The sequence below is a fragment of the Hyperoodon ampullatus genome, assembly GCF_949752795.1.
Source record: "Hyperoodon ampullatus genome assembly, chromosome: 6".
NCBI classification, from domain to species: domain Eukaryota; kingdom Metazoa; phylum Chordata; class Mammalia; order Artiodactyla; family Ziphiidae; genus Hyperoodon; species Hyperoodon ampullatus.
The window spans coordinates 20,004,100-20,028,744 of NC_136919.1; the positions used below are offsets into that span (position 1 = coordinate 20,004,100).

Here is a 24,645-nt window from a genome sequence, read left to right on the forward strand (position 1 = left end):
CCCTGGTTCTGCTCCCACCCACCTGAGCAGGAGCACATTGCCCATGGGAGCCTCTGGGCCCTCTTCCCAGGACTGGTCTCCCCTGAACAACGGGGCCCCCCAACTCTCCAGGGCCTTCTCCAGCCTCCTCGATAGAATCTCTTGGCACGTTGCTGGAGTAGCCAAAGCTGGCAGCCCATTTGTGAAACTAGGGAACGGTCTACTTGCGTAAGCCCCTCAGACTCACTCCCCATGAGGTATGACCCCAAGGACAGAGGAGAGGGGGCATGACTCTCAGGGAAGCTCCTAGACTCATTTCCCAGGCTCGGGCCTGTCACTGGCTCTTGGGGCCAGGCCCAAGGTCAAGACTAAGCCTCTGAAGGCCCAGCGGGGAGCCATGGTTTTGGCTAATAGCACCACTCCACAAGGCTACCCCAGCCTGGACGGAGTTAGAGGTCAGATTGCCTCTGACCTCCCCGCGTACAGGCCTCTCTCGGTCCCGGGCACACCAGGAGACAGTAACAATAAAGAATATTTAAAAATAACAATATTATAATAAATGACTATTTACTGAGTGCTAGACCTTGTGCCAAAGACAGTACAGGCAATGCCTCATTTAATCCTCACAGGCACCCCAAGAGGATTCTACCACCATACCCATTTTACAGATGAGGACCTAAGGCTCAGAGAGGGTAAGTGAATTGGTCCAGGTCACACAGCCAGGATGTAGCAGAACTGTGACTTGAACTCAGGTGGTCTGGCTCCAAAGTCAGTGCTCTGAAAAGGATGGAGAAGACTGTCCAGCATGGCCCAGAGCCTCAGCTCCTCTGCCAGTCACTTCCTTTGTCTGGACCTGAAGCACCTCACCTGTCAAATGGGCACACTACCACCTGCCTAGACCTTGCTGCAGAGCAGTGGACAGGCAGCAGGTGTGAAAGTACATGGCAGTCCCATGCTCCAAGCGCCCATCCTCACTTAACTAATGAAGAAAGGGTCTGGGAGAAGGTAGGTGATCCATCGGAAGCCACACAGCAGGGCTTTTCCCCCTCAGCCCCCTTCCTAGACTTGTCTGTCCTGCTCCCCAGCTCCTCTGAGGGGACCTGTGGCTTGTTCCCCACCCCCGGCATCCTGGCCCTCCCTGTCCCCAGGCATCTGTGTACTTACAATGAGGCCAGGGACTCCTAGGGGCCCTGGTAAGCCCAGTTCTCCCTGCAAAGAAAGAGAGACGAAGGTGGTTACATGCTCTCTCTCCAGGCCACGCCCTCCACACCATCCTCCACGTGGGCACCTGGTGGAATCCTTTGGAGCTGACCATTCCTTTTTCCTGACTCTCCTGAGCCTGGCCTGGAGTTTGAACGAGACCCTCCCCCACTCTGCCATCAGCTTTCCACATCTGTAAAATGGGGAGGTTGGATTTCCAAATCCAGTACCTTCCAATTGTAGGTGTGAGAATGGGCAGAATCCTGATCATGGCAATAAAGATGTGCAGGATGCCTGACCCAGATCTCATTTCGCTCTCACTTTACAGACGGCAAAACTGAGGCTCCAAAGGTTAAGCAATTTCCCAAGGTCAAGTTCAAGGAAATAACACAGTTGTGAGGGCACCAAGCTGAGAGCCACCAGGCTGGCCTCCCTCTTTCTCTCAGCCTGGAGGTGCTGGGGGCCCTCAGAGAACTCCCCCCACCCCAACCCCCCACCAGAAGGATGCTCTCCGGTTCCCACCTCCCAGGGCCTCTGAGGGGCTGGAGAGCTCTTGCCTGGGAGTCAGGAGAAGTGGCCGTGTGTGGCAGTGTGCAAGTTTCTGTTTCTCAAATCTCTAAAAATGGACCTTCAATTGCTTGCACCAGTAAAGACAGGTAGAGGGGTCTGGAGCAAGTTCAAAATGCAAAGGTGTCTCTAGAAATGGTGATTAGAAATAACCAACATCCTCCAGGGGGTTTGTCTTCCTTCATCTGTGCAATCCCAGACAGGAGGTCATTATTACAGCCACGGAGAAGAGGAGGAGGAGAAGCAGCCTTGGCTTTAAAATGAAGGACCCGAGGCTCAGGAAAGGAAAGGGACCTGTTCAAGGTCACTCAACTGTGTGGCAGAGCCGGAACCACTCATCAGGTGCTCTTTCTGCTCCTCTGGGCCGTGAGTACAAAGACAACCCCGCCCCTCCCCAAGGGCACTTCCAGGATGACATCACATGTTATAGTGGTTAATCCAGTAACTGATACACTGAAGGAAAGACTCTGCTTTCTCACCTCGGTGCCTTTGCCAGTGCTCCTTCCTCCACCTGGAGTGTCCTCCCACCTCTTTCCTCATCCCAATTCCAACGCCATCTTCTCCAGGTGTCTTCCCTGCTTCTCTCTCCCTCCTCCTTAGCACCTGGGACCTCTTTGATCCCACCCATCTCAACTTCACCTCGTGCAATGGACTAGGGAGATGGCCATGAGCGTCTCCAGGGCAGGAGATGTGCCCCATTATTACCTAATATTTACAACTCCTCCATCCAGTGAACGCTTTTCATAGGCCCAACACCTCCCTGCCCTCTCTCATTTCATTCTCCAACAGTCCTCTGAGGCCGGCATCCGATCTCCCTGATTTACAGATAAGGAAACCGAGATCCAGATGGGTGAACTGTTTGGTCCAAGCTTCCATGCCTGGCAAGCGGTGCAGCAGGATTCAAACCCAGGTCCATCTGGCTCTGAGGCCAGGGCTTCAGCCCCGCAGGGAGCCCAGAGGTCAGCCCCAGCTGGGTGAGGCTTAGGGAGCATTTGTGGAATTGACACGAGCACATAATCAGGTGCTGCTTATGGACCTAGCAGCCATCTCCGCCACTGGCACAGCTGGGCACAGCTGTGCAGGCTGGAAACCCCAGGAGAATTGGGGGGACGTGGCAGGTGTTCCAAAGAGCTCTGGACATGGTCTGCACCCCCAGGCAGAGAACAATCTTCCCCCCGCAGGAGCTGGAGCCTGGGACGGGAAGGGAGAGGCGGGCTCAGCTCCCCAGGGCAGGCTGACCTGGTTCCTTCATGGGCCTCGATTATTTACAAACGCTATAAACATGCCTATGCTGGAGATGTCTTTAGAACTCGGCTCTTCCCTCCATACAGGGCCTGCAAACCATCTGCTTCCCCAGGCCCCATCCCATAAACATTCCTGGTGCTTTGTAAGATGGCAGCAGCTCTGGCTTCCCCAGTGGCGAGTGACCCATGAACCTTCCTGAGTCCTTGAGGATGGGACATAGCCCAAGGCTTTGGGACCTGGGGCTCAGTGGGCTGGAAGGCTCTCCTGGTGGCAGCGGGTACACAGGGCATCCATAGCAGACAGGACGCTGGGGTTCAGAGAAATCATGCAGTTTGTCCAAGAGCACCCAGCTCATGGGTGGCCCGGCTGGCTGACCTAAAAGCTTAGGTTCCTAAAACCTGTTGTGTGTTTGCTCCAAATCTCTTTCCTGTACCCAAAGACGTGAAATACTTACGGGGTTTCCATCCAGTCCCGGAGGGCCTCTTTCCCCAAAGTCTCCAGGAAACCCCTGAGGGCATGAGAGAGAGCAAACATCTGCAGATTAGTGTTTATACCAGCGGGTGGTTTTGATCCAGACCTCCAGGGGACACAGGACACATCCATGCAGTCTCACCTCACTCCCTGGTTCCAGGATCTGGGCAGGCTGTGGAGTCCCGAGTCACCTCGGGCCCTCAACAAACTTTCCCCGTAAAGAACATCCCAAGGACCGCCACTGTGGAGGAGCCCATGGCCAGGGAGCCCTCTTCTCATGGCCTCAGAGTCTCAGAAAAGAAAATAGTACCCAGCTCTCCGGCATGGAAATGCCAGCGCCCATGCTGAGACCCCGTCCTGATGGAGTCTGGGGTCAGGAAGAAGGGTCTAGGCCTGGACCACTCACTGACTTGCTGAGGGTTTTAAGAGTCACTCCTTCCCCTGTGGGCCTCAGTTTCCCCATTGGTCAAAGCAGGAAAGCCCTCTGCAGCATTTCCCAGCTCAGACCTTCTGCCATTTTTGTGACATGCTCTTCAAAAGCTACCCTGTGGAATCACAATCCTCATTTTACAGATAAAGAAGATGAGGCTCTGAAAGGGGTAAGTGTCAAGGTCATACAGAGTCACACGGATAGGGAATATCAGCACCGCGGCCACAGGTGAGTTTCGGCAGCCGAGAGAGGCCCGGAGGCCTGGCCCAGGCAGATCTGGCCCTCTCACCCGCTCCGTGACCCCACTCCACGCTCTCTGGGGAGACAGGCAGCTGGAAAAACATCAGCTGTGGGGAAGCTTCTGGTGGCCGAGGAGGGGGAACAACTCCATTCTACTTCAAAAGGAAAAGAAAGTCCTCGAGCTTGGAATTCAGGGAAACCTGTTCTCCCCTCCTTGAATTCAAATCACTGTTTTTCCAGGGAAATTAAATGAAAAACAAAGCACATGTTTTTCTGACCAAGTGGATGCCTGAGCTGTTCAAACAGTAAAGATTCTTCATGGAGCATAATTTGTATCTGGTTTCTAACGCTACCGGGGGGAATCCAGTAAGTAGATTAAACTAAAAAGACCAAAGCTAAAAACAAAACCCAAACCAATTACGAAGTCTACATTGGCTGAGCAAAGAGACCTTGAACTGTGTGTGCATCTAGGCCTTTGTCTTGCCCTGGCCAGAATACTATTCCCCTCAAATCCCACCTCTGCCAGGAAGCCCTCATGGACCAGAAGGGCAGGCATTGATATGGACCCTATAGGAGGCATGGCTTCATTCAGACATGCAAAGGAGGAAACAAGGACATATTCAAGAGATTTGGGCCAAGCCAGTGACTTTGTATGAAAAACTTGACTTGCCTTTGACATTCACCCTTGAGGGAAAGGTTATTTATTGGTCCCATTTAACAGATGGGGAAATTGAGGGTCACAGAGAGAAATGTCACTTGACCAAGGACAAAAAGCAAGTCTGTGGCAGAGCTGAGCATGGGCAAATCCTGGCATGCAGAAGCTGCTCCAGTGTGTGCCTGACTGGTTTTAGAGAGTGGCAGAGGTAGGGGTGTGTGTGTGTGTGTGCGCGCATGCGTGTGCATGTGCATGCACCTTCAGATCAAGTTTTTGTGGGGCTACATCTGACCGTATCTAAGATGCCTCTTCCCACATCCTTGGAGTCCCCCTGGCAAATTCCAATCCAGCCCCTCTCAGGCGTACTGTAAGGTAGAGAGCCCTCTCACCTCCTGTGGCAGGAGACATCAGCTGGGTGAGCAGTGGGCAGGGAAGGCTTCTGAAGGCATTGAGCTACTGCCTCTGCCTTTGGGGGCTTGGCAAGAGAGGACAATCCCTCAGGGGACAAGGGGTATGCTGTCTAGCCGGGCACCTGGCTGACTCCAAGTGGCCTACAAGGAGCAGAATTTGGGGAGTCCATGTTCTGCTCTCCAAGTTCAGTGTCTGGAGACTCGCCCGGGCTCGCCTCCAGGTTGACTGTGTGACTGCGGGCAGACCCTCACTTGACCCTCTGTCCTGCTCCGGCTGGGGGGGTGGGGTGTGATCTCTAAGAATCCTTCAGCTTGGCCCAATCCCTGGACAAGGCCTGGGAGGAAGGAGCCTGCTCCCCGAGGTACAGGAATGCCCGCCCCCCGGCCCCGCTGCCACCAGGAAGAGAGAGATCCTGCAAGCATTCCCCAGGCACCAATCCTGGCTGCGATACCCAATATAATCATACCCAGCAGCCACCACGCAGGTTCAAACCCACAGGTCTGCAGTCAGGGCCACTCCAGGTTGGCTCAAGGACTCCTCTCAGACTCAGTTGCCGGCCCAGCTTCCCCTGTGAGGCTTTAGAACCAGTGCAACCCAGTGACAATCCTGGCTCTACCACCCACAGGCCTCTCCAAGCCTCGGCTTTCTTTGCTGTACAATCGGGGTACTGAGACAATGAGCCGAGATGCTGGATGCCGGGCAAGTCCCTGGCAGCACATGGAGGCAGCAGCAAGGTGAGGGCACATCTCTGAGGCATAAGCAAGGGAGAGACCATCAGAATGGTCAAAACTCCCAAGAGAGGCACTTATGTGGACAAAATGCAGCCTGAGTATAGCCAGTGGGTGATGATGGGGTGGGGGTGGGGGGTGACAACAATGACAGAAACAGCAAACTCTAACAGCCCAATGAGAGAGGGCTTATTATTGGTCCCATCTTAGAGATGAGCAAACTGAGGTCCAGAGACGTTAGGGAACTTGTCTGAAGTCACACAGCTATGGAATAGCAGAACTGGGATCTGAACCCAGGCAGCCTGACTCCAGAGCCCGAACTCTTAGCTACGAATGGACCATGAATACACAGAACAGACTAGAGCAAGCTCGTGGTCTCTCAAGGGCTCACGAGAGCCCTGGGCTAATGCACAAGAGGGAAAGGCATTACTGAGGCTCAGGACTGGTTCTGCTTTTATGTGCTCGGTGGCCTCATACCCGTCTCCACCTTGTCTCCCTTCCTTCGGAGAAGCCAAGCAGATGACCTCTAGGAATCCAGGGTAATTAAGAACACAACAGTTGGAAAAAAGGGCTTTAAAAGAGCTGGAACAGATCTGTGATTGGAATAATCAGAGATGGTCTAGGCTGGAAAGACCCTAGGTGTTCCTGACATCAGCACCTCCTTCTGGAGGCCCAGAACCTGCCCAAGGCCCCGTCAAGCTGCTGGCCTGCTGCAACCTTCCACCCCTGAGCAACACATCCCGGTTCCGACACTCGCCCCCGGCCCTGACGCTCGCTCCTCTGCATCGCAGAGAGGCGGCCGCCGAGATGAACATGCACCGCCACGTCCACCCGGCCTGCTTCTCTCTGTCTGGCCGTGCCCGCCTGTGCGTGGTCTCAGCCGGCAGCAGGACCTTCCCGTGCAGGCCTGAGCTCCTGGCTGCAGCAGGCTGGCCCGAGGCCCAAGGAATGGGCTCGGCGTCCTGCCGGGCCCCAGCCACGTGGTTTCTCCACTTTGCCAGGCCGGGCCCCCCTGGGGAACTGAATGCCTCGTACTTTGAACAGAACAAGGCCCAGGAGGAGACAGAACCAGGATCCAGGGCGAGACTCCACCTTCTCTCTTGGCTACAGCAATTGAGAGGATTAGACGAGGGAAAAAGGAATGGTCCTCATAACCACATCTGCAGCAGGATGCCGGAGGCTGAGTGGGCCTCTGAGAGCCCTCTCATCTAACCCCTGCCCGCAGCCAATGTCTACCCGACGGTCTGCTCCAGAAGGTGGGATGGAGGGGCAGGGATGCATGCAGCCTCCAGGATCAGAAGTCCTGCTACGTCTTGAAGATTCAGCCCCACCCCCGGCCTGCAAGATGGTCAGTCCTGTCCCACCCACCTGACAACTCACCTGCCCAGCTTCCCCTGGGCTGAGGAAGAGGTGAGATGTTTGTAATCCAGCCTCTGGTAAACTCTAATGTGCCATCACACGCTGGTTCAGTACCAACAGTGGGAATCCGTAATAACCTCTAGGAAGAGTCTGCAGAAGGATCTTGGAGTCCTCTTTACAGGGTTTACCTTCTCCAAAGTCAGGAAGTTCCTGCACAGGCTTGACTTGCATCCTTCCTACTGCACTTGACAACAGGCTGTATCCTTTTCTAGAAGATGCGTGCTCTCTGAGTGTGCCAACAGGGAAAGACCCCTTGAGATCCAACATCCTTTTCTCAGGAAGCTGAGCATGTTCTCCCCCTGCCTTCTGATAGTCACCTGGGAATCCACCCACAAATCGTCACCTCGGCGGGCAAGGAAGACAGAGGCAGGGAGAGCTCTCAGCAGGATTCCAGAGTTGCCAACAGACCTGCGACAGCTCTGGCTCAAGTCTGGGACCCTGGGGATCACACCCCCAGTTCACAGCATCACCACCAATAAGAACCTTCATCTGCTTTGTCCTCAGTTTCCCCATTTGAAAACCACTTTGCTCCCTGTTCCCCACAGGCTGAGAAGTGGAAAGAGCCTGAAGTCAAAATTGAACCATGTGAGAAGCCCTGTCCCAACCCGGATGGGCATGTGGCCTTGGACAAGTCCTAATTATCCCGAAGCCACACACCGAGGGAGTTGGAGCCAAGGCTGGACCTTTCCAGCTCTAAGCTTTAGGGTCTGCCCGCCTGACTCACTACACAAGACCAGCCTTGGCAGGCCTGGCCAGAGGCCATGAGAGAAGCTGTGAGCAGGAGCTGGTCTTGCCAGGCATTCCAGTGGGCTTGACAGTGAAGCCACAGGGTGCCGGACAAGAGGATTTGCTGCGGCGTCTTCCTAGGCCCCATGAGAGACCCTTGGCTGAAAGACATGGCTCAGTCCCCAGCTGTGCATGTCACTGCACTGTGCCCCAAACAAGCCGGGATAGTCCAGGAGAAACCCTTTCAACTCCAGCCAACTTTGTAACATCTTATATCTGGTCCCCTCCTCGGGAAACCACAACACATTTCACTTTCCAGTGGGTGATGTGAGATGAGCGCTGCGGTCTAAGTTTCCCTTCAGAGGCTGAAGATGTGAACACAGAGAGGAGACGGGTGATGCTGAGAGCGCCCTGCACGAGCAAGCAAGGGTCCTCGGTTCAAGTCCTGCTTCTGCCACCCATTTGCTGTGTGACCTTGGGCAAGTTACTGGCCTCTCCAAGATACATCTGCGTATCTGTCTGATGAGGAAGGTGGGCCACGTCATCTCTAATGTTCCTGCAGCTCTGATGTGCTCTGACCTCTGCTGTCTTTCTCAGCTCCCATCAGCAAAAGACTCCCACACACCTTCCTTCCCAGCCTGACACTGAGCAGGCCGCGTGCATGGGCCTGAGGTTTTGCTTGCTGGAGAGAAATGGACTACAGCAAAATCATCACCAGCCCTGCCAGAAATGAGGCCAGCTGTGATCTGGCATGAGGGAATTCAGCTCATTCTCCTGACATTTCCTCTCTGTTAATAAGTGCCTAGAAATCGCCTGGCCCAAAGCTTTGACAACAGGAAAACCCATTCACAAGGAGCCCCCAACCCCATTAGGCAGATCAAGGGCTCAGGAGCACATAACAGGGGGATGACCCTAAAGTCTGCTCAAGCAGTGTGTGGGCCAAGGGCACAGCAGACTCGGAGGCCAGGCAAAGGCACAGACAAAGCCCTAGGGACTCAGTGATATGAAGTATATTCCATACAAATTAAATCATATCTGACGCAGACCTTGCCCATTTGCTGGCCATGTCAGCTGGACCAGAGTCAAGGAGACTTTCACAGCCCTCAGGGGTATTGCGTGGCCATGGGGCTGTTTGGCAGAATGGGGGCGGTTTCTCGCACTCACGCCTGACACCCCAGTGCCAGGGAACTCCCATCATGGAGGCCAGGGTGGAATCTTAGGAAGTTAAAGGCACAAGGCACGGAGCAAAGAAGCAGAAATGAGCTGTCAGTTAAGGGGGTTTAAGTCTGGCAAGTCCTCAGAGGGTCTCTGGGCAAATGGCTTTGAAGCCTCAGTTTCCTCGTATGGAAAATAGGTATAATCAATCTTACCTCAAAGAATCAATGGGAGAACCACATGTGGTTCAAATACCATGCAGGTAAAAGGGCCTCAGTAAGTGTTGCCCTTTTTTTTTTTTTTTTTTTTTTCTGGTCTGTTTTGGCTGTAGTGCTGTCCCTAGTGCCACACTCTGGGGCAAGAGGTAAAAGCTCGGGCTGTTGCATTTTAACCCAGCTCTGACTCTCAGAAGCACAAGGCCTTGGCCAAGTCATTCATCCCGACCCTCAATCTCCTCATCTGTAAAGTGGCAATGCCAGGCCCTCTGTGGGGCTCCCAGGATGGAGTCTGAGCAAATCCCCCATGGGTAGCACTGGAGGCAGGCCTGGGTGATGGGACAGGGCCCCACTGAGATATTCTAAGTAAGTCAACTGCTCCCACTCTGCAACTTAAACTTTGGAAAAACAGATCCAGAGAGGTAAAGCCACTGGCTCAAAGTCATACAGACCGGAGAGATCCTCAGCCACCCAAACATCTACAAATAGAAACAATGAATGCCACTATTATATTGAGTTCTTACTATTTGACAAGCACAATGACCCTACGAGCTAGAAGCTATCATCCTCATTTTTCATATGGGAAAACTGCAGTTCAGAGCCAGTAACGCTCTTACCCCAGGGCCTTTGCACCCACTGTTCCCTCAACCTGGAATGCTCTTCCCCAGATAGCCACATGGCTCCCATTCTTACCTTTTTCAGGTTTCTCAAGGAGAGAGGAGGACTTCCTGGGCCAACTTATCCAACAGCCCGTACCCCGAGCACTCACGGTTCCCTACTCCATCTTAACACTCAGCACCACCTGACGTTCAACCACTCACCCTCCATTCCCCCATTCAGTCATTGTCAGTCTGTCTGTCTGCCCCTGAGAATGGGAATTTTGTCTTGTTCACTGCTCAGCACCAAGCACAGTGCCTGGTCCATAGCACACACTCAACTTCAATGAATGAATGAATGAGTTTCCTTGCCAAAGGTCACCTGGCTTGAGGAAGAGATCCAGAGGCCAACCCAGCCCTCACAGACTCCAGGTCCTTGCCCTGAAGCCAGAAGCATCAGGTGCTACTCCTCGTCCACATCTAAGTTTCAGATATTAGCCCTCAGGCACAGGGGGGCTGTCAGCCACGGACTGTCCTAGGTACCTCCTCTGTCAGCTCCTTGAGGCCAGGACCTGGATCTTGCTTTTCTCTGAATCCCCCACTTGGCCCCCAGAGGACCTAGATCCCTATACTACAACAGGTGAGGTGCCCATGAACACGCATGCCAACCCTAGAATCACAGACAACCCCCTCTGGGCCACCCCTGAGTGCTCCTGGCTCCCTCCCAGCTGCCTCTCACCGTCTAACCTCCTCCCCCGCCATCCCTTCTCCATCAACCACAAGCAAAGGGACGCCCAGACCTGGAGCTGAGGATGGTTCCAAGCCTAGGAGTTGACCTGCAGGGCGGCAGCAGAGAGCCTTAAGCCACCAGCATGGGCTGGGCCAGAAAGAAAGATGCCTCAGGTACATTCCTGGGTCTCCTTCAGCCTGACCTGGTGGATCGGGGTTCCTGCTCAGCCCCTCTTGTGGTCATGCCTCCTGTGGGTCTACTCAACACCTCACTGCTCTCTGGCCTTGTGTGTACACGAGTAAAACAGATGACACGAGGACAACACGGAGCCTGAGTGTTCTCTGACACAGAAGCACAGATACCCAGCCTAGACCCAGTCTAGGGCAGGCCCCCCAGCATGGACACTCACGACCCAGACAACCCCCGCCCCCAGACACAGAACTACATTGCAGGGCAATTGCTGGATGCACAGAGAGGCTGCATCCCAGAGGGGCCGAGCGTCCACGGGAGCCCCCAGCCCCAGCCAGGCAGCAGCCAGCCAGTGTTCTGGCAGCAGGACACGAGGCCCAGAGAGCCCCCCATGCACACCCACACACTCAAAGCAGAGCAAGGGCAGAGCAGAGAGAAGCGAAGAATGCCCAGGCCGCGGGTGGACGGGGCCGCGTGGCCAGTGGGAGGTCAGGTTCACCCATAGAATCTGCGTAATAGACACGGAAAATCTTTACCGGCCTACCCATCTTGCCCCTCTTGCCAGGAACGCCAGGCAGACCCTGTAGGGGGAAACAGGGAAGAAGTCAAGACAGGATTCCAGCAGGAGACAAGCAGTGTTGCCCCAAACCGGCCCCTCTTTCACCCACAAGAGGAAGTCACAGAGGGCCTGGCGTCTGCTCCACAAACACAGCAGGCTCCAGTTATCTGCACATCAGATGGGCGGTCCTCTGATGCTACAGAGTCGGGGCCTGCATGCACGTGAGCTGGGGAGATTCCTAAGGAAAGCACCCAGTGCCCTGGTATTCAGCAGATACTCAATAAATGCTCCTTCTGTTTTCCTACGATTCTCTTTACCCAGCTTGTTGATGAGATTACTATTGAGTTCCCAAATATGGGCTCAGGCGGGGAGGGAACAGAGAGGAAGGTCCAGAGGCCTGTGGGAGCAAAAGCAGCCACAGACACACATAAACAAATGAGCGTGGTGTGTTCCGGAAAGCTCTACAGAACTGGTGCCTGGCGGGATCTGGCCCACGGGCCGTAGCTTGCAGGCACTTGATTGGAAATACGAAATGAGCCCGTTTCTCACTTTCTGAAAGCTCCCCACGGTCTCAGAACAGAGTCCCTCTCCTGCCCTTGGCCCCTGAGTGCTGTATAACTGCCCCCAGGTGCCCCCCGCAGCCTGTCTCCCCACATTCCTGCCTCACACTCAGCGCTTTGACCGTGCTGTTCAACTCGCCAAGTCAGCATATGTCCTGGACTTTGCACATGCTGTTCCCTGTGTCAGGAAGGCGTCTGCCTTGACTTGTCCCTTTATCCAACTCCAGGGCACCTCCTCCAGGAGGCATTCTGTGACTTCTCCAGACTGGCACCTGGCAGAGGGGGTGGCCGGGAGGGAGGTGAACAAAGAAAGCATACTCACTCGCTCTCCATCGGACCCTGGCAGGCCGAAGAGCCCTGGGAGTCCAATGTAGCCCTAGGAAAGAGCAGAGGGGAGGTCAGAGGGGCCGAGTGGTGGGGTATGGCGGGCCCGGCCCGGCCCAGCCCCCCTCGCTGCCCTCCGGCACCCGGCTCCTCTTCCTCGCTGGAGGCATGGGCGGCTCCGGCAGCTCCTCGATGACATAGGCCTTGAGGCAAGTGTATATGCCCATGGACTGCATGGTGCTGGCTTCCACGATGTAGTCCAAAGGCACATACCCTCACGCCAGGGAAGGGCGCGGGCGCTCGCAGGGGGAGGCCCGCCCCGCGCCGGGGGCTCTGGGACCTGCGGGAAGGAAGCTCTCTGCCGGGTTAGATGCTAGGGTGGCGCCAAGCCCTATCCACCCCCAGGGACGCTGGCGGGCGCTCACGGCTTCTGCAGTGCCTCCTTCTAGGCCTCGAAGGCCCCCCATGGACGTGGGGCTCGAATCCACCCTTGGGCCCCTGAGTGCGTCCGGCGGTGACAGCAGCTGCCACCCAGGCATACTGGCGTCCCGCAAGCACGTGTGCCACTGTATTCAACCCTCCCGAGGACCCTGCTGACTGCCCATCCTCCTCCTCACTAAGCAAGGGAAACTACGGCTCTGGAGAGAAAGCAGCGCAGCTAGTGAGGAGTGGAGTCCAGGTTTTGCGCCTCCCAGCCTTTATCCACGCGGTGCCCTCCACCAGGCAGGCCCTTCTCACCCCCACGACTGCACAGCAAACGCTTTCAAGCCCAGCTCTGAGGCTCTCTCCTCTGGCCAGCATCCCTGACGCCCCAAACCAGAAGTCACCTCCTCCCTCCACCCCAGCGCCATATTTGCACCTCAGTTAACAGATTTACCACTTTCTGTTCTGTATCTTCATTAGTGGTGTCCACATTTCATGGCCTCATTAGCCTGGGAGCTTCTCAAGAGCAGGGACCTAGCCCAGGGTGCCTATCCCTAACCGTACTCTCTAGATGTTTGTGAAATGACTTACTCAGAACTATAACAAAAGCTAACATTGACTGAGCACAAACTATGTGCCAGGCCCACTTCTCAGTGCTCTGCAAGCATTAATGCATTTACTGGGCCCTCATCACACCCTCAGGAGGTAGGAATTGTTAGCCTCCTGTAGAGGTGAGACCATTTAGGCCCAGAGAGGTGAAGTGATGTGCCCAGGGTCACACAGCTGGAATGCAGCAGAATGTGGTATTTGAATCCAAGTGATCTGACTCCCAGTCCAACTCCTAACCACTTTGCTACACTGTCTCCCACAAACAAGCAACCATCACAGGCTCACAACCATTTCTCCTTCTCTAGAAGTTCAAGAGGTCACAGGGCCTCCTTCTCAGCATCATCTTAACAAGAGACATTTACCGATCCTTCCAAAAAGGGTTTATATCCCAGATTTGCAGGTGATAGACTTGGAGAGATCCAGTGATGTGCCCAAGCTCCCATGACGGGTTAATGGCAGAGCAGGTCTCAAAGGCAGTCACCCTGCCCCCAAATCTGCGCTCTGCCTACTTCATAAACATGAGGCCGGTGGTGGCGGAGTTGGGAGGGCACTCTGAGTGGCCCCGGCTCACCCAGGCTGCTCAGGGCCCTGTGACCCTGGAGACGCGTGTGCTGGGGCCAGACCAGCAATCTCCCCACATGTGGCCTCAAGATGCCACAGCATGGCAAACTGCAAGCAGCCCCAGATGTCATTAGCCTGTCTCGCTCCTCCTGTCCTCCTGGCAGATCAGAGACCTGGGGCTGAACTGGGAAGACCTTCTCCCTGGGCTCAGGAGGTCCCTCTTGGGCCACAGCTTGTGGGAACAGCTGGATAAAGGAAAGGAGGGAGGCCCAGCATCCTAGGACAGGAGCCTCCTCGGGTGCTGCCTTTCACCACCCCTACCCCGCCCATCATCATCATCATCATCATCATCATCATCATCATCATCATCAACATCACCATCATGATGTCCTGGGGAACTTTCCCACCTCCCAGTCGCTCTCCTAACAGCCGCCCATCAGTTCCAGGGATTCAGCAGAGACTGCAGCCATAAATAGCTTTGGCTCAGGCACGGAGGATGCGTCACACTTGACCTGGTCTGACGGAGGACTGTGTGACCCACTTGCTGAGCATTCTTTGAGAGGCAGAGAGCCCAGACCTCAAAACACCTGGGTCCTCATCCCGTCCCCACCTTAGGCGTGCTGCGGGCACTGGGGCCGTCGGATCCCCACCATGAACCCAGTTTCCTTGTATACAGAAGAGGGAATTCCAGCAGGTCATTTCTTAGTCTTCCAAACTCCATTTACCCCCATTCATTTCGCCCAAACCTTCTCCACTGCCCCACAGCCCACGCAGGAGGCCCCACCTGGTGGCCTCCTCAGCACTATTTGCTTCCAAATTCCTGGTATCCCCATAGCCATGCCAGAGGTAGGAATGGACATCACTCCCATTGAAAAGATGGGCAAACTGAGGCTGCTAGCTACTCAGGGTTTGTTCCAGGGGCCTTGATGGAGGGGGAGACCAGATGTTCCATCAGCCTCCGGGCCCAGGCAATGTTCACCCATCGGGCAGCACTGCCCTCCAGAAAGGGCGGTCCACCCCGTCCTCAGGTGATAGCAGGAGAGAGGCCTCTGAGGATTCCAGTGACAGACAAACTGGCCCAGGCTTTAGTTCCCTAGCGCTTGGGATGTGCTGGGGGACACGGCAAGCAGACGCCTGATTATAGCAGCTAGACCATGGCTGAGCCCCCAGCAGACCTTTGCTGCCCAGTTACTTGGCCATGGGGACCAAGCTGGCTCAAGGGTTCCCTACCACAGGGCCATCCTGCTGCCCCTCTGCGGCCCAGGGAGTGCTCAGGTGGGAGGCCTCGACCCCAACCCCCCCAGCAGACCCTGGGTGGAGGCTTTGCAGCCCTGATCTCCCACCAGGCCCACTGGAGGGACAGCTAATGCCCACCCGGGCTCCAGCCGGGTGTCACTTGCCAAGTCCCACTTACCTGGCTGCCTTTGGGGCCAGGGTCTCCTACAGGTCCAGGTAACCCCTGAAACACAAAAGACAGAGGGGCAAGGACATATGGAGACGTTCTACCTGCTGCCAACAACCCAGGGCAAGTCCTGTCTCCTGTGGGCCTCGGCTGCCCCTTCTGTAGAATGGGAGTGGGGTTACACTCGTGTTCTTCAAACTGAGCCCCCAGCTACCCCAGGGTCCCAGGGAGGTGGCTCAGGGGGCGCCTCTGGAGCCCCACCCCCAGGGCCCCAGAACTCCTTTCTTCTGTTTCTTCCTGGCATCCTTGCCCTGTTGCCTTCAGAGAAGGTTCCTCGGTACAGCCCCCTTGAACAGCCCTTTCTTCAGGGCCCACCCAGCAGGTGTAGCTGCTTGGCCCCCAGCCTGCCACCTCCCTCTGCCTGGGGGCACCCGTGGCCAGCTCCACACCACCACGGCCACAGAGCTTCCAGAAGCCATATACTGCACCTGCCTGCCAGGGTAACCTTTGGCCCCTGGGCTGCCCTCGGGTCCCGGCTGCCCCTGCAAAGGAACAAGAGAAACGTAAGGAAAGGAGAGACCCTGCCCAGCTCCAGATCTGGGGGGTGGTGGGGGACCAGGGCTTACAATGGACAAAGAGAAGGGCAGGAATGTGAGATGAAATGGGAGGAAGGGGAGGCCATCGGCCTGCTGGGCCCCCAAGCCCACCCCTCTGAGAAACCGGTCAGACCAGCTTGGAGGGACAAAACCCCCTGTGCTTGAAGCCCAGGAATAAGGCCCAGAGGAGGCCTGGCTGGCTGGCTCTCCCACGCTGGCAGCGGCTGCTGTTTGACTTGGGCTGGGGCAGCCAAAATTCCTGCAAACCCCGTGGCGGCGTGTATAATATCCCCTAACATCGCCCGGAACAGGCCAGCTATTCATGGCTCTAACTGGAGTCGAGTGGCTCATGCCAACACCGGGCCGGCATGGACTCCAGCCCTTTGAGGCGGCAGATGTGGCTGGCTGAGAGGTGGGGTAGAGTGGGGGCCCCAGCAGGATGGGAGGCAGAACCTCCTGGCTCTGGAGCTCACTCATGGAGCCGGGTCCAGGGAGGAGGCCAGAGACAGGCAGGGGCTGGAGGGAGGGAGGGCAAGCATGGGAGGGCAGAGGCTGCAGCCCTCACCTGTTCTCCGGGGTGCCCCGCCGGTCCAGGATAGCCCTTGTATCCCTGTGGGGGCGGGGGAAGAGACTGAATCAGGCTGGGAAGACACATCTGGGCCCATGGATCGCAGAGGCCCAGCCTCCCTGCCTGCCTTTTCAGCACTGCATGCACCATGGCAGGGACGCGTTCAATAAATACTCCCAGAATGGATATATGCACATCAGGGTTCCTATGGTTTCCTCTCCGCCACCGATGGTTCTTAGGCCAGAAGACGTTGCGGGTTGATCACTCCTTGGGCAGGGTTTGGGAGCTAAATTAGGATCCGGCAACTGTGAGAGGGTGGTGCTGTATCACAACCATTCTTCCCAAATCCAGAGCGAAGGTGGGAACGTCTGAAGCAAGGGTGGAGGGATGTCTCAGTGGATGGGTAGACTGATCAGGACCTTAAGGTCTGGGTTATGCTCAACCACCATGCGATGCTGGGACCTTCTGTCAGGACCTTCTCATTAACCCCCAACGGAAAAGATCTCACACAAATGGACCACATGTATGAACCAAAACAGCTGCCTTCCTTCTTCCCACGGGTCCCAGCAAGTATTCCAGGGGGAAGGAGGCCACTCAATGATTGAGAAAGACTCTGGCAACCTGGCCCAATTCCCATGGTCCCCAAAGCCAGGTCTCCAGATCAAGAGAATCAAAACGAGTGTGTGCCTTCAGGTGGTGCTGGGCATGACCACCTGGGCCATTTCATAGGAGTTAGGAGCTCTCTGAAGAGAAACCCTGGACTTCAAGCTTCCATCAGCTTAGGGCTGTTATGAAATAAGATGGAGCACAGGCTTCCATTTCAGACAGGGTGGAGGAGACGGGGTGATCTCCGTTAGACCCCCTCTCAAGGGGAGCCCTACACTTGACCTAGACACCGTCTCTGACTTACTGTGCAACTCTGGTTGGGTTACTGTCCTTCTCTGGACCTCAAATGAGGGAATGAGAACTCCGATTCCCCTTCAGCTCTGGTGTTCTGGAACTCAAGAGTTCTAGGGCTCCCCCAGGAGTTGATAAATGAGACTCTAGACTACACACACACACACACACACACACACACACACACACACACGATGCCTGTGGACCCCCTCTACACACTGCTGTTTACCTGGGATTACACCAGGGACTTCCCTGGTGGCGCAGTGGTTAAGAATCCGCCTGCCAATACAGGGGACTCGGGTTTGATCCCTGGTCTGGGAAGATCCCACATGCCGCAGAGCAACTAAGCCCGTGAGCCACAACTACTGAGCCTGCGCGCTGCAACTACTGAAGCCTGCATGCCTAGAGCCGGTGCTCCATAACAAGAGAAGCCACCACGATGAGAAGCCCGCGCATCACAATGAAGAGTAGCCGCCGCTCGCCCCAACTAGAGAAATCCCGCACGCAGCAACGAAGACTCAACGCAGCCAAAAATAAATTAATAAATAACATGGGATTACACTTTTATGACGTCCTCTAGCCCTTACAACAGCCAGATGAGGTGTGGGGAAAGCGGGTTAAGGGTTATCATCTCCATTTTACAGAGGAGAAAACTGAGTCTCGGAGAATGGAAGCCACTTGCCCCGAATCCCGTTGCTAAGGAGCAGCAGGCTTATGCTCCCCATTGGGTCCTTCTGACACCTGAGGCCACGTGGAGAGCCTTGCAGCCCCCCGCCCTGAGGCATGTACAGTTCACGCATGTCCACAGATACCCACAGGCACACACACTCGGCACCCCCTCAAACCCCCAGAAAGCAGCGCTCTTAATCATAAACCGCAGCGCTGGTCTGACCCAAGAGGTTTGGGGAATTTACAAGCATTCCTCCTGCACCTACTCACGCCTCGAGACAGCCCAGCATTATGATTGCATCTCAAACCTGGGGCCCATGAGATTGATGCATTACGGCTGGGTGAGATTCTTCTACCCGGGGGCGTGTGTTCTTTTCCCCAGTGGGCAAATGGAGGCACAGGCCACAGCCAGCAGCCAGCATGCAGAGTGGTTAAGATCTCTTGTTTCAGATTAATCTGGATCCCTATCCTGCTTCACTATTGGCTGGCTGTATACCTGGGGCCACTGATGTCACCTCTTTGAGCTCTGGTTTCTTCTTGTAAAATGGGGCTCTAAGGGTCGGTGTACAGATTACATGGTATAATGTGTGAAGCACTTAGCACCGTATCTGGCAATGAATTCAAGGCCCCATAAAGGCTAGCTGCTGTTAGTACCGTGATCTTTATATTTCATTCATTCATTCAACAAACATTTACTGAAATTTTATGCTCCAGCACCACTCTAGGCATTGGATGAACAAGAAGACAACATCCTTTGCCTTCACAGAATTTACAGTCTAATTAAGTAGATATAAAGACAAATAAGTATAAAAGGGTAATGTCTCAGGGATTTTCTTACATGGGTATAGAGTTTCAGTTTTGCAAGATGAAAAAGTTCTGGAGATGGACTGCACAACAATGTGAATATACTTAACGCTAATGAACTGCACACACGAACACGGTTCAGATAGTAAATTGTATGTGATGTGTTTTTTTTACCATCACTGAAAATAAAATTTTAAAAAGAGATAATGTGTGGCAGCGACTAGCCCTACAAAGAAAAGTGAGCAGAGTTGGAGGACAGAGAATGACAGTGTTGGGGAGGGTGGTGACTGCAGGTGGTCAGGCAGGGGAGGCTGCTCTGTGTGAGGGAGCTGGACACAGGGCGGACTCTCTGCGGAAAAGCATTCCACGCAGAGGGAACAGCAGGTGCAGAAGCCCTGAGGCAGGAATGCTCTCAAGGAATAATGAGACCCGTGTGACTAGAGCAGAATGAGTGAGGGGGAAGGGGAAGAGGGGTGGTGTGGTCAGAGAAGAAGCAGGAAGCCAGAGCATGCCAGGCAGTAAGACGATAGGAAACCACAGGAGGGTTTTGAGCAGGGATGTGTCATGGACAGGACGCATATAATGGCCATCATTATCCTTTCTCCACTTGAAGCCTGCAGATGAGGAAGAACAAGCAAAGCCTTTTCCCATGAAGAGCTGGGTGGAGCCTTGAGCTCTAAGCTGTGTGACTCAGCCCAGGTGACGGCCCTCTCGGAGCCTCTCTCTGCCATCCTCTGCCTGCCTCAGTGCCATAATGGAGCCAATGCAATAATGGAGCATGGATCCCAAGAGAAGCGTGAAAGGGGTCCGGGGAGCCCTTGAGCATCACCTGCTTCTTTGGCTTCCTGTGCAGCCACAAAGAAGCCTGCTAGAAACCAATGCTTTAGCCAGAAGGAGATTTCAAGTAAATCTTTTTTTTTTTTTTTTTGTGGTACACGGGCCACTCACTGTTGTGGCCTCTCCCGTTGTGGAGCACAGGCTCCGGACGCACAGGCTCAGCAGCCATGGCTCACGGGCCCAGCCGCTCCACGGCATGTGGGATCTTCCCAGACTGGGGCACGAACCCATGTCCCCTGCATCGGCAGGCGGACTCTCAACCACTGCGCCACCAGGGAAGCCCTCAAGTAAATCTTTTACTCAGGATATAGCTAAAAGGAAACAAATGACCATCGGGGACATGGACAGTGACCTGCCCTATGCCTGGCCCGGCACTAAAGCCTTAAATACATCAACTCGTCAACAACTTGCAATCACCCCTGAGAGGTAGGAATTGCCATGCACATTTGCCAGATGAGGAAACTGAGGCTCAGAGAGGTGGAGACTTCCCTGAGGCCACACAGCTTCCCAGAGGAAGCAGGCTGTGAATCCTCGTGTCCTCAACCACCAAATCATGGATGAGACATACTGTTGAGGCCCAAGGCGCCCCTAGAAGAGCCACAGGGCCACCTAGGCAAAGACCATCTTATAGACCACACCCCGCCAGGTCTGAGCTTATGGATCACAGCAGCATCATGAACTCCGGAGTATCTATCTGACTTGGAAGGAACCTAAGCTGTCAATCTGACAACCTCCTTTCTCATTGGATAGAATGAGAAACTGCGGCTCAGAGAAGGGAAGGGACTTACCCAAGGCTACTTAGCAAGTTACGGCCAAGCCCAGACCGTTCCCCACGACTCCAGACCCACTGGGCTGTGCTTTGTCCAGAAGGCCACGATTCCTAGGTCCTTCCCAAACCATGAACCCTGAAGGGCCTTGAACACTGCCTTGAACCCCTGTTCCTCTTAGCAGACTGGGAGCCGCTGAGACTGAGCACAGCCGAGGCATGGGGTGGCGGGGGGAGGTCCATATGTTCCCTGGAAGCACCTTAACAGTGTTTACCAAGCTGGGGCTACAAATAGCTTCACATGACAGGGCCCCAGGACTTGGAAGAATCTAAACCATCATCTTCTACAGAGCCCTGGGCAATTACGGGGCAGACACTGACCACAAGGTAGACCCACGGGCAGTGATTTCCCCGTGGGTGATAAGTGCCTGACTGGGACTAGGGGAGAGCAGATGCTTCAGGGGAGTTCCAGGGCCCACGCAATCTGCAAGGGGGCCTCTGGCTGCCGGGCAGGCGGGTCTCCACAGCACCCATGTTTATAACAGAACTCGGGCTATATTTTGGTTTGGGAGCCAGATTAATCACTGCTTACAACGCACAAGGAGAAACCAGACATCACCTCACTGTTACTGCAGACAGTCTCCCCATCGGCTGAGATGCTATTTGGGCTTTGGGCCGGGAGAGGAGGGGGGTCCTGTCCTTGCCTGGGGGTCCTGAGGACCAACGTACACCTAGACCTCAGCTGATCCCCCCTGCAAGCTGAGCTTGCAGGCTCCACCTCGGCCTGCACGAGGCCCCGGCTTCTCTCGCAGCAGAATGGAGCTCACCAGACTCGCTCAGCACTCCGTGAGGCTTCCCACTGGACTTCTCTACCACCCTGGCAGCCCCTAGGCCACACTGGGCAGTCAGCAGGACCGAAAGCCCCATTCAACAGAAAGGGTCAGGAGGAAGAAACACACGCCCAGAAACAGAGTGAGTCACTACAGCATACTCGCCAAGTCCCTGTTCCTCTCTGGACCTCAGTTTCCCCAGCTGGCCTCTCAAAGCATCCTGTTGGCTCAAAAATTATAGGATTCTGAAATGTGATGTGTGGCTTGTCCAAAAGCACAGTCCTTCACAGTATAGCTAGGCATCTGACGCCAAACTCTGCTTAGTGGGTACCTGAGACAGGTCAGGGCAGGAAGGTACAGTTTCTGTATGGCTCATTCATTCATCTGGTTATTCATGCATTCAAAGGTTTGCTGAGCCCCACCAATGAGCCAGACCCTATATGAGCACTAAGAATACACTGATAAACAAAGCAAACTCACTCCCTACCTTCTAGAACGGGATATGGGCATTAAACACATGTGAAGGGGAACAAAGAAGTACTGAGTGCTAGGAGAGGGCAGACAGCCAAGCAGGGGAGGCGGCACGGTGAGCTGAGGCTTGAAGGAGAAGCCACGTTGGAGAGCAGAAGGGCAGAGGAGCTCAGAAATGGAGGGGGTGTGGACCCCAGAAACCCAGAGCAGCTCAGCAGAGGAGCCCAGAGAAGGTTCTCAGTAGGGGCGCTACATGGAGGTGCTATGCAGGGGGTGCTACATCCAGGGAGAACCGGCAGTTCTGCAGAAAGGCAGGAGATCGTTTCAGGCAGCGTCAATCACACTCCCTGCAAAAATTCCCAGATGACCCCCTCTGCCCTCCCATTTTAGCACAGATCTCACAGACAGTGGCCAACTCAGATGGCATGTGGAGGGCTCATGGGCAGGGTGAGGGCTGCAGGAGGGAGCCAGGAGGAAGTTTCAACTTGAGTACCAACTTCATTCCATTAGTCATGTCTACCTGGGCAACGTGTTAAGAAAGATTCTGAGACTGAATGAGGCTTGGCAAGAAAGAGCGATTAGTGATGTCTGAGGAGGCAGGGGAGGCAGGGAGGTGAGGGACGCCGGAGCAGATGTCTGTGGCCAGCACTGTGCTAAGCCCCGCGTGAGGAAATAAAGAAGAAGAGGTCCTCCTCTGTGCACTTGCTCTCGTCTGACAAATGCGCCAAGGACACCAGTGAGTTGCCTGCTAGCCAGAAAGTGCAGAGTCCTAAAGAGGCTGAGAAAATGGGCTGGTGTGAGAAGGGAGGGATGAATTCTGCCTGGAGGTGCTGGGGAGAGGCTCTTGGAGAAGATGGCCTTCGAGAATGGAATCAAGGGACAGATACATGAAGGTGACTGGTCTGAGCATGCCAGGAGAGGGCCCAGCGGAAGCAAATGCAGGGAGGGAGGAAGGCCCAAGGCACACAGGATTGGATGGAGTGAGGGTTTCTATACAGCAGAGCTCCTTGGCCTCGGCACCACTGACACCTTGGGCTGGATAAGGTTTTGCTCTGGGTGGAGCATCTGTCCCATGCATTGTAAGGTCTTTAACAACAGTTCTAGCTTTTACCCATTAGAAGCTAGTAGCGCCCCCTCTCATTTGTGATGACCAAAAGTGTCTCCAGACATTGTTAACTGTTCCCTGGGGGGCAGCTGAGAAGCGCTGCTCTATAGGAGAGAAGGCAGGAGGGTTAGATCAGGGGCAGCATGGGATTCTGCCCTCACAAGGTACAAATAGGGTTCTGGTAGCCTTCTGGGTTAGTGGAGGGTGGTTAACTGGTAACTAAGCAAGATGGCTGATGGGACCAGGTGGGCAAGACCTTCTACAGCACTGCTTCTTCATGTTCATCGTGATCACACATTCACTCATTCATTCAACAAATACGTATGCAGCATCTACCACGTGCCAGCCCTGTGCTGGGTGCTGAGGACATAGCATCTTATTTAACCCTCCCAACTACTGCATGAAGCAACTGAGGCCACTTGCCCAAGCTCACACAGCAGGAGAGGGACAGTGCTGGGATTCCATCCAGGCGTGTCTGACCTGGTCTGTGCACCCGCTCCCCCATCTGGAATCAGCGCAGCAAAGTCCCTTAGCAAGCATCGCAGGCAGATGCAGAGAAAGAAGCCTTCTCAGGTGGGGAGGCTCTTTTTCACTTGATGGGCCCACTCTTATTTAAGAAGCTGTTTCAATCAGTGTTGTGGAAAGGGAAAGGGACTAAGGGTCAGAAGACCTGAGTTCAAATCCCAGCTCTGCCATTTAGTGACCCTGGCAGCTATTTCTGTTAATCCAGTGGCTCTCAGCCTTGGCTGCACATGAGAATCTACTGCCTGGGTCCCACTCAGACCAACTGAACCAGAACCCCTGTGGGGAGGTGGGCAAGCTCCCCCGCTGATTCTCATGCACAGCAGGGCTGTGAACCGGGGCTGTAGACTCCACTCTCCGTAAGCCCCCAGTGATCTCACTGGCATTTAACACCAGTGTCAGCACACAGCCAGGTACCTTGGTATATCTTTGTGAAATGACTGGAAGAGTGAATGAATGAATGAGACCTATTTGGGCCTCAGTGTTCTCAGCTGTGAGATGGGCATAATACTGCCTAACTCCCAGAGGTTACTGTTAGGAAACAATGTGATGAGGGACAGTAAACCTTCCTATCGCGCTGGGCAGTATGGGAAACTCCCAACCCAAACTCCCTTTCTTCTCCCTACTTTTCTCCATGGCCCTTTTCATCTTCTAACACACCTCGTATTTTTACTGTTTTTATTGTCTGTCTCCCCACACAAGACTGCAAGCTCTGAGGAAACAGGGATTTTTGTCGATGTGTCAGCTCAGAGGCCTGCACAGTGCCTGACACAACAATAGTCATTCAATCCATTATGTTGAATAAATGAATGAATAGGGTTACTGGTGTCACTCTGAGGTGACACCAAAATTCAATGCGCTGATGAGCAAAGGGGACGCAGACCTTGCCTCTCACCCACCAATGTTCCTTCTCGCTCAAGGCCCCCCACAGGAGATGATGCAGAAAAACCACCCAACAGGATCAGGGCAGAGTGGCTACTGTTGTCTCCAAAGACACTTGTGGGAGGAGAGACTGCTGACAAACAGTGACAATTCCAGGCCTGGCTGCCCACCCCATTGGTCCTCCTCCCTGACCCCCACCACTGGTCAGGGGTCCCTGCCTTAGGACCTGAGCACCCCCATGCTCTGCCCACCATCCTCTGTGAGCAGGTGACACTGGCCTGCCACACACCAAACTCCTCCATGT

At 54.7% G+C, this 24,645-nt stretch overlaps 1 protein-coding gene across 1 annotated transcript in view; it reads right to left on the reverse strand.

Moving 5' to 3' along the window:
- The window catches only part of COL27A1 (collagen type XXVII alpha 1 chain), a gene marked incomplete at its 5' end in the record, with an annotated part of 145,297 nt that overhangs the window by 82,189 nt on the left and 38,463 nt on the right, over positions 1-24,645 (reverse strand). The window contains 7 exons of the mRNA XM_079706055.1: positions 1,144-1,188; positions 3,446-3,499; positions 11,493-11,537; positions 12,398-12,451; positions 15,407-15,451; positions 15,883-15,936; positions 16,556-16,600. Coding sequence (XP_079562181.1) covers positions 1,144-1,188; positions 3,446-3,499; positions 11,493-11,537; positions 12,398-12,451; positions 15,407-15,451; positions 15,883-15,936; positions 16,556-16,600 — 342 coding nt within the window. The remainder of the gene's footprint in view (positions 1-1,143; positions 1,189-3,445; positions 3,500-11,492; positions 11,538-12,397; positions 12,452-15,406; positions 15,452-15,882; positions 15,937-16,555; positions 16,601-24,645) is intronic.